General features: G+C 38.7%; 2 protein-coding genes across 2 annotated transcripts; one reads left to right on the top strand and one right to left on the bottom strand.

The window, feature by feature from the left end:
• The first annotated feature begins 1,263 nt into the window (after positions 1–1,263).
• LOC120008755 lies at positions 1,264–2,246 on the top strand. The gene is made up of 3 exons (XM_038859129.1): positions 1,264–1,457; positions 1,544–1,964; positions 2,019–2,246. The coding sequence occupies exons 1-3, from the start codon at positions 1,264–1,266 to the stop codon at positions 2,244–2,246; spliced, it is 843 nt and encodes a 280-aa protein (XP_038715057.1).
• Positions 2,247–8,031: 5,785 nt separating this feature from the next.
• Positions 8,032–9,762, bottom strand: LOC120008521 (berberine bridge enzyme-like 4). Its single transcript, XM_038858867.1, has one exon. The coding sequence runs from the start codon at positions 9,705–9,707 to the stop codon at positions 8,127–8,129; it is 1,581 nt and encodes a 526-aa protein (XP_038714795.1). The 5' UTR covers positions 9,708–9,762; the 3' UTR covers positions 8,032–8,126.
• Between the last annotated feature and the right edge of the window lie 284 nt (positions 9,763–10,046).

Below are 10,046 nucleotides of genomic sequence, written 5' to 3' on the forward strand. Positions count from 1 at the left end.
CAGCGTAAATACATTATGGATTTACTTCAAGATATTGATATGTTACACACTAAATCCGCTACTACTCCACTAAATAGCAAATTGAAGCTTGATCCTACAGGAGAACCCCTTGATTCGCCAAGTTATAATCAAGCCGCCATGCACATTGCTTCTAATCCCGCGTTCCATGAAAGGACAACACACATTGAAGTGGACTGTCACTACATTCGTAAGCAAGTACAATCTAAGCTTATTGAAACTTATTATGTTTGTACAGATGACCAACTGGCAGATGTGTTCACCGAAGTTCTGTCGTCTACTCAGTTTCACCAGCTATTGAGCGAGCTTGGATCCATCAATCCTCTGGATCTAGCTTGAGGGGGAGTATTGGAGAATATTCTGTGTATATATGTCATTATTAGTTACCTAGATTAGTGATGGTAATTATGGATAATTTATGAATATAAGTGAGTCTAGGAGCTGCTGGTTGTATAGGCATATATTTAGACTAATTACATGATAGACAGAATCAATAGCTGTAGCCAATCCTCCATATATACTTGTACTTTGTATGTATGAGATCAGTATGAATGAAAGTTCTTTTCTCTCTTAAATTTCTTCACTAAGACCCAGATCAACAGATCCATCTCTTTCCTTGATTATTGTATTATAGTGACTTACATTACATGCATCAAAAGTCTATCACCATGTAAAGTATACACGGCTAGACCTAGTGTGAAGAACCACATTTTTCTATAATATAATAACAATATTCTTGCATATTTATTAAGATTTTGGGGTTTACCCCTAAGTAAAAGTTTGGGGTTTCACAGAATCAGTATAGTAGCAAGTTCATACAAATTCAGGTGCATATATGTACATACACATATATATATATATATTGTTGGAATATTTTAAGTCATGACCATTGGGGTTATTAAGGTTTAAGAGGTTATGACTTGGTCTGTTTATTGCTTTCAATAAATCCCTATTTGTTTGGGATATGCTTAGAGTTTGTTTCTCTTGTTTGTTACCACAATAGAGTAGTGTGCTTGTATGTGCTCTTTACGTGGGCTGTTTTTCTTTATTCCTTTTTAGTTCAAGGTTGTAAGGCTATATAAGCCGAAAACTAAGTATTGAATGACACAAGAAGATTACGTTTCTTCTATATCCATCTTCATTGTTTTTCCTCTGAAAATCTAACATCTGGTGTCGAAGCTCCCTCACGGGGCCTGATTTGTGAAGTGAAAGCAGCAGCCTTCCACAAGTTTAGTAGCAACAGAGATGACTTCGGAAAACGATGGGTTCGTACAACCGGCTATACCAAGGTTTGACGGTCACTATGACCATTGGGCGATGCTCATGGAAAATTTCCTTAGATCAAAGGAATATTGGAGCATAGTGGAGAATGGGATTCCTGCAACAGCAGAAGAGGGTGGCCTCTCAGATGAGCAGAAGAAAGTTGCAGCAGATCTAAAGCTAAAGGATCTAAGAGCCAAGAATTACCTATTCCAGGCAATTGATCGCTCAATTCTGGAAACTATACTCAACAAAGTTCTGTAAGGGTTAAAAGAGCACAACTGCAGGCTCTTCGAAAGGATTTTGAAACTCTCCACATGAAGGTTGGTGAATCTGTGACTGATTACTTTGGTCGTACTTTAACCATTGCTAATAAGATGCGGATTAGTGGTGAGAAAATGGATGATGTAGTTGTGATTGAGAAAATCTTGCGGTCCATGTCTCCCAAGTTTGATTATGTAGTTTGCTCGATTGAAGAATCGAATGATCTTGATAAGATGACAATAGATGAGTTACAAAGCAGTCTGTTAGTGCATGAACAAAGAATGCACAGTCATGAAGTCGAAGAACAGGCGTTGAAGGTATCACATGAAGAGTATACTGGAGGCAGAGGCAGAGGAAGAGGAGGTTCTGGTTTTAGAGGAAGAGGACGGGGCCGAGGAAGACAGATATTTGACAAGTCCATGGTGGAATACTATCACTTCCATGACCTTGGTCATTTTTAATCTGAGTGTCCAAAGAAAGGATCGAGGGTGCACTATGCAGAAGCACATGATGAGATGCTTCTCATGGCCTATGTTGAAGACAAGAAAGCCTACGATGAAGAAGCCTGGTTCTTAGACTCTGGATGCAGTAACCACATGTGTGGTAAACGTGAATTGTTCTCACAATTGAATGAGGAATTTCGAGAGTCTGTTAAATTGGGAAACAATTCAAGTTTATCTGTGGTAGGAAAAGGGAATATTTGAATGCAAGTGGCAGGGATCACTCAAATTATTACAGAGCTTTTCTTTGTTCCAGAACTAAAGAATAACCTCCTTAGCATCGGTCAACTATAAGAAAAGGGATTGGCAATTCTCATTCAAAATAACAAATGCAAAGTATTTTATCCAGGAAGGGGGTTGATCATGGAAACTACCATGTCTATCAACAGGATGTTTATTTTGTTTGCGAAGACTGTTCCACAACCTCAGTGCTTTAACTTCTACAACTGTGATCCATCTTATCTCTGGCATTGTCGATATGGTCACCTCAGCTATGGTGGAATGAAGAACTTGCAGCAAAAACAAATGGTGATAGGGCTACCACAGTTCAAAATAGCTAAAGAAATATGTGAAAGCTGCATTATTGGGAAACAACAAAGAGATTCTTTTCCCAATACATGTACATGGCGTGCATCTCAGGCCTTACAACTCATCCATGCTGACATTTACGGCCCTATATCACCTGTGTCGAACAGTAACAAGAGGTATGTCCTCAGTTTTATTGATGACTATACACGTAAAACTTGGGTTTACTTCCTTGTAGAAAAGTCAAAAGCTTTTATCATGTTCAAGAGGTACAAAGTGTATGTTGAAAATGAAATGGGAATAAGCATTAAGGGATTGCGTACAGATAGGGGAGGAGAATTTACTTTGAAGGAGTTTATGGAGTTCTGCACCACTTGTGGGATCAAATGGCAATTAACAGCAGCTTACACCCCTCAACAGAACGAGGTAGCGGAGAGGAAAAATTGGACCATCATGAACATGGTGCGATGCATGCTTTCTACCAAAAACTTTCTGGCCTGAGGCCATAAACTGGACCGTGCACATCCTAAACAGAACCCTACATTGGTTGTGCGCAACAACACTCCAGAGGAGGCCTGGAGTGGTAACAAGCCTAGTGTGGACTACTTTAGAGTTTTTGGGTGTGTTGCATACGCACATGTACCAGACAGCAAGAGAACAAAATTGGAAGATAAAAGTTTGAAATGTGTACTGTTGGGAGTGAGTGAAGAATCTATCGGCTTTATGATCCAATTTCAGATAAAGTTATCATTAGTCGAGATGTAGCCTTCAAAGAGGAAGAAAGTTGGGTATGGAGTGATGAAAAATACAAGAAGTATGTTCAGGTGCCTCTAGAATGGGGAGATGGTGATGATGAACTGGTGGAAGAAAATCAAGATGGTGAAGGTACAGTTACTGAAGTTGCTGAACCCAAATCCCTCTCTTCTGAAAATGAAATAAATGTAGAGGAGAATCAGAATGAGACACGGTCTGATTCTACAACTAACACCATGCCAAGAAGGACTAGAAGTCAGCCAACTTGAATGAGAGACTACATTGGAGGAGAAGAATTGTCAGGGTCTGAAGAAGAAATTGTTCTTAACATGGCTTTATATGTGGATAATGATCTAGTTTCTTTTGAAGAAGCAACAAAGAGTGAAAAGTGGAGAACTACAATGAGAAGTGAATTGGAAACAATTGAACGCAATGCCACTTGGGAACTCACTGATCTTCCAGTTGAAGGGAGGATAATTGGTGTCAAATGGATTTTTAAGACAAAGCTTAATGAGAAGGGCGAAGTAGATAAATACAAAGCGAGACTGGTAGCTAAAGGCTACTCTCAACAGCAAGGAATTGACTTCAATGAGGTGTTTGCACCAGTAGCAAGGTTGGATACTATCAGGTTAGTCATCAGTTTAGCTGCTCAAGAAGGTTGGCCTGTGTTTCAATTGGATGTTAAATCGGCATTCTTGCACGGTGAGCTAGCTGAAGAAGTGTATATACAACAGCCTCCTGGTTTTGAGATAAAGGGTCAAAAGCACAAGGTATACAAACTGAGGAAAGCTTTGTATAGTTTGAAACAACCCCCACGGGCTTGGTACAGCAGAATCGAGGCTTATTTTGTGAAGGAAGGATTTGTTAAATGTCCTTATGAGGCAACTCTGTTTATTAAGAAAGGAGACAAGGGTAAGCTCTTGATTGTTTGTTTATATGCGGACGATCTCATTTTTACTGGAAGTGATGAGGGCATGTTCTTGAAATTTAAGCAGTCCATGATGTCAGAATTCGACATGACTGACCTCGACAAAATGAGGTTTTTTCTGGGAATTGAAGTTCTTCATGGACCAGATGGGATCTTTCTATGTCAAAATAAATACATTCAGGAGGTCTTGGAAAGGTTCAATATGGAGGGTTGCAAACCTGTAACTAATCCCATCGTTCCAGGGTCTAAATTGGGAAAGGATGTGGGTGGAAAGAAGGTTGACAGTACAACTTACAAGCAAATTGTGGGTAGCTTGATGTATCTCACCGCAACTTGACCAGACATAATGTATGCTGTTAGTCTTTCCAGTCGTTTTATGGACTGCCCTACTGAGATTCACTTGCAGGCAACCAAGAGAGTTCTGAGATATTTAAAGGGTTCAGTTGATCTTGGAATTTTTTATAGCAAGGGAGGAAGAAAAAGGCTCATTGCTTATAGTGATAGTGACTATGCTGGTGACCTGGAGGATTGGAAAAGCACCTCAGGGTATGTATTTATGCTTGGCTCAGGAGCCATCTAGTGGTCTTCCAAAAAACAACTTGTGGTTTCTTTGTCTACCACTAAGGCAGAATTCATCGCTGCTGCCAATTGTTCTTGTCAAGTAGTGTGGCTGAGAAGAATGTTAGAAGAGCTTGGTCAAGAACAACTTGAAGCTACTAAGATGTACTGTGACAATAGTTCAACAATCAAGCTTTCGAAGAACCCCGTACTTCACGGCCGCAGCAAGCATATAGATGTGAGATTTCACTTTCTCAGGGAGCTCTCGAACACTGGTGTAGTAGAAATGGTTCACTGTCACACTCAAGAGCATATTGTTGATATCATGACTAAGCCTCTGAAATTGGAGTCGTTCTTGAAGTTACGCAGTATGATGGGGATGTACTCAGCTGGAGATGTAAACTGATTGTCAGGACAATCAGTTTAAGGGAGGATGTTGGAATATTTGAAGTCATGACCGTTAGGATTATTAAGGTTTAAGAGGTTTTGACTTGGTCTGTTTATTGCTTTCAATAAATCCCTATTTGTTTGGGATATGCTTAGAGTTTGTTTCTCTTGTTTGTTACCACAATAGAGTAGTGTGCTTGTACGTGCTCTTTACGTGGGCTGTTTTTTTCTATTCCTTTTTAGTTCAAGGTTGTAAGGCTATATAAGCCGAAAACCAAGTATTGAATAACACAAGATTACGTTTCTTCTATATCCATCTTTCATTGTTTTTCCTCTGAAAATCTAACATATATATATGCAGTTGTATATATATATTTATATTTATATTTATATGCACTTAGTCATGCATTATAATATTTGCCATTAAATAATATGTTTGACCGAGAATCCATCAAACTTTGACTTGCCATGCTGATTGGTATGGTTAACGTCGGACAACCAAATCATCGCCTTAGCAACCACGGGAATGATACGATTACAAATATACCTTCGGTGGCTCCATTGGTAGCAGTTGGATGAATAGGATGAATAGTAACGGAGTCACTCTGTAATTTAGTTGCATGAGTTGCATACATGCACGCAACGTCAAATACGTGAATGGCATTTTAGTAATTTGGTTCAAAGACACAACTGTAATTTGGACCAAGGGTAAATGGTAATCTTCCAGGGATATTTTGGTAACTTGCCCAAGGGTAATAAATTGTAATTTAAAGTAAAAAGTATTTATCGATGTTATTAACCAGTATTATACTGGTATAATGATATAGGTGATAAGAGAGATCGTGTAGACGCAGAGTATTTGTGCATTGCTATCGAGATAGGGGTTCCTTATCTTTGGCTTCCTGTACTTATAATTCCTTTCCTATTTACTCCATAATTATTTTTGCTATTTCTATTCTTGCGATATTCTTTATTATACCATGCTTATTGTCTTGGTAAATTTGCTTTGCATTTTGATTACTATGTTCTGTTTGTGAAACCCCTGTTATCACCTACTAATGGGTTTATCTCTAAATCTATTCATGTGCATTTATTCTTCGTTTCAGTGTTGATAATCCCGTTCGACATGTAGCATGCCATGTGTTCAAAATGGGATTGGGCTGCAGATATATTTTCCTAATACACTATTTGGGAAATTATTTAATAAATAATTTTAAAATTGGTTCATAAAACTTGTATATTGTTTTTGGTATGGAACTATTTTTCAGAGAGTTTTGCATTTGGGATATATTCATGGGAAATTTACATGCATCATATTATGGTTGTTTATGAATGTTTCTGATGGGTCATTTCGGGCCGGTGAGGACTATTTGCACTCCCTATTTTTCCATTCACACCCCCCTTTTCCCCAAAATCTAAACGCGTCCTTATCGTTCTTCACTTGAATCTAGGGCGAAGTTCAAATCTTTCCTATTCTTTCACAAGCCATTCTTACTACACATTCAAAGTATGGGTAAAGGAACTTCTTCTACTTTATATATACACCAACCCAATCTCGAATATAAGAAAGTCGTAGAGTGATCACAGCTTCTTCTTCTTGAGCAATTCGTGTGATAACATCAGGATCAGGAAGAGTCCGCCTTTCTATACTCTCTTCGTTTAGTGGGCAGAAGACGAAAAGTTTAGTGGGCTAGCTAACTTCAGTTCGATAGTCTTTCTAATCCCTATGGAATTGGGCCTCGGTCCTTTCACTCCAGCAGCTGCTCGTGGTTCAACCTATCTATAGTGAACAATCAATCTTTGAATGAGGAGGACGATGTGGAAGATCCCTGGTTTAGTATGAGTTATGATGAACAAGTGATTGAGTCGCCTTTCTCTTTCCTTGGTGTCACCAACTCTACTGAAAAGTTTGAACCAATAATCATTGCTTGATTACAAGGATATCTGTGTCTGTTAAGGGCATGTTTTGTGGTTGGGGGAAAGGGGGTGTGAATGGGAAAATTGGGAGTGTAAATAGTCCCCACCTTTGGGGCCATGTGGGACCAGGCCACTTTGAGGCCGAGTGGTTGTGATAGCTACACACCATTGAGACGTCATGACTGTCTGAGGATTTATCCTTCACTATTATTATATGGATGTACCGCTATCATGTATCCGGGGTACATGAGCATCACAGAATCCGTTGATGGGATCTAGATTGTTGTATGATGTGGATTGCATGTTTGTATGTAGCATATGATATATATATATATATACACATACTTGTGGATGGTTGGGTGTGTTGCAGCACGACCGTTTTCATATTGTTCCTATTCCATATTGATTATCAGTTTCTACTTTTTACAGCATTCTTCTTATTGATATATTCTACATATATATCCTTGTGGATTCTCTGTGGTGTTGTTGTGCGTATTCCACTCGGTTACTTGTTTCATAAGTAATTGGGCTCTTGTTGGGTATTCACTCCTACTGGGCTTTTATGCTCATTCCTTATATTTTGTTTTCCTTTCAAGTGAGTACGATATGGTGGACTAGTAGTCGAGAGTGTAGCCACGAGGTGGCCAGGATACTTGGACTGGGGTAATGGTTAGAGTTTACTTCCGTAATAATAATAAATAATGCGTACTCATTCGAGTGTTGTTTTCTATTCAGTTGAATTGTATGAATTATTCATGAGATTATTACGTTGAATTTCCATAATAAAGCATGATTTGATAGTTGAGGGTAATTTAGTCATTCCACAGACTCCTGTTGGGATGGGGCATCACATCATTCATGGGGTTTAACTTGTTGATCATTAATATAGCCCATACATTACCATTGTAAAATAACCTTAACTGCATAAATATGAAATCCAAGTTTTATTGTCTGAAATGATATACATATATCTGTTTGTGAAATCCAAGTTTTATTGTCTGAAATGATACATATATCTATATGTGTGCAATTGCAGGTGGAATACTCTGTTCATGAATGAAGAAATTAGAAGGATCAACTTTAGCCTTCACATGTGTCAACCTCCAGAAATTGTTCTTGAAGTACTTGGTTCCATAAGCAGTAGCATTTGCCCACACTATTTTATCGCTCTTACCGCTTCCAATATCATTGTCTCTGTAATTCTGAAATGCCTCCCTTGGGCTCTTTGACACATATGGAGTCATACCCTCATAAAACCACCTCAGCACATTTTCATTGTAAACAGTATCACTCTCATTAGTCCATACTATTGCATACCAAATCTTGAAGAGATTACCGCTTCGATGAGGGAACGGCAATGCAGTCTCTGGGACCTTGTTCATTATTCCGCCATACGGATTCCATTGCATCATTATATTGGTTCTTGTGCTGATCATCATCTTCCATATGTTTTCCAGGCCTTGTTTTGAGATGGGTTTTTTCACATAGTCAGATTTCAACTTGGTAAAATCCTGAGCACCTTCTGCCCTATCAAGTAGAACATCAATGGATGTTCCAGTTGGAAATTCTGCCCAATAAACAAGTGATTCAACCCATCTCATTTCATGGCAGTCCTGCTTTCGTAGACCCAATTCAGGGAAGCTACTTTGCATCAGAGAAAGAAGACTGTTTGCTTGACCTAAAAAGAATCCAATGAAAGCAATGTTCACTGTTCCATTTTCTAGTTGTGGCATTACTCTTATGAAGAGCTCATCAGGCAATAAACTAGCAACTTGTTGCCATCGATAAACGATATCAGAACCATTTTGTGCTAGATTCCTGTGAACCCTGAACACGGTCACATTTCCTGGGACCGGAACCAATTTAAATTGCCAGGCAAGTATGACACCAAAGCTTGCACCCCCACCTCCTCTAATAGCCCAAAACAAGTCTTCTCCCATTGATTTCCTGTCCAAGATTCGACCATTGACGTCGACTATTCTTGCATCAATAACATTATCAACAGAAAGGCCATATTTTCTCATCATATTACCATACCCACCACCAGAAATGTGTCCACCAAGACCTACGGTAGGACATACACCAGCAGGAAAGCCAAGAAAATTACTTGTGTTGGCTATTTTGTAGTAGAGTTCACCAAGTGTTGCTCCCGCTTGAGCCCAAGCAGTACTACTACTAGCATTTCCAAGCTCAATATCGATGGATCGAAGATTAAACATGTCAATGATAACGAATGGGACGTCGGATCGGAACGAAAGTCCCTCGTAATCATGTCCACCACTTCTGATTCTGAGTTGCAGGAGATGCGTTTTAGCACAAACAACAGTTGCTTGGACATGAGGTTCTTCCAGCGCTGTGATTATTGCTAGAGGTTTTGGAATTGGGAGTGTTGTGAATCTTTTGTTTCTGATGTATGATGTGAGAACAGACTCAAATGAAGGATTGGTTTCGATGTAAATGGCATTGGAGATCGAATTGGATTGGTTAGTAAGGCATTGTAGAAAGTTGTCGAGAAGGGTTTGGGTTGGAATGGCCCATGAAACTGAAAAGAAAAAGATTGAGAATATTAGCACCTGAAGAGAGATTGTCCCCTTCATTTCTATTTTTTTTTTGTTCTACAATTTCTGACAGAAATACTTGTGATGGATTTTACAATGTACAATCATATACATTTATAGAGAGCAAAATACATGCATGTGTCGTTGTATTTGAGATTTTCTGGTCAAACACTCTTCATATATCAAAAAAGTCCACTATTGTGACAATAAATTCATTCATGAAATTTGGATATGTTTGTGGGTATCCCAATAATCTTAGCTACCGAGTTATACGTATAAGACTCAAATGAATTTGTGGGTTTCACACAATGTTGTGACCGCAGGTTCAATAAAAAAATAAATATATATTATAATTAAACTTTATGCTAAAAAATAAAA

This window comes from Tripterygium wilfordii, chromosome 11 (assembly GCF_013401445.1).
Source record: "Tripterygium wilfordii isolate XIE 37 chromosome 11, ASM1340144v1, whole genome shotgun sequence".
NCBI classification, from domain to species: Eukaryota; Viridiplantae; Streptophyta; class Magnoliopsida; order Celastrales; family Celastraceae; genus Tripterygium; species Tripterygium wilfordii.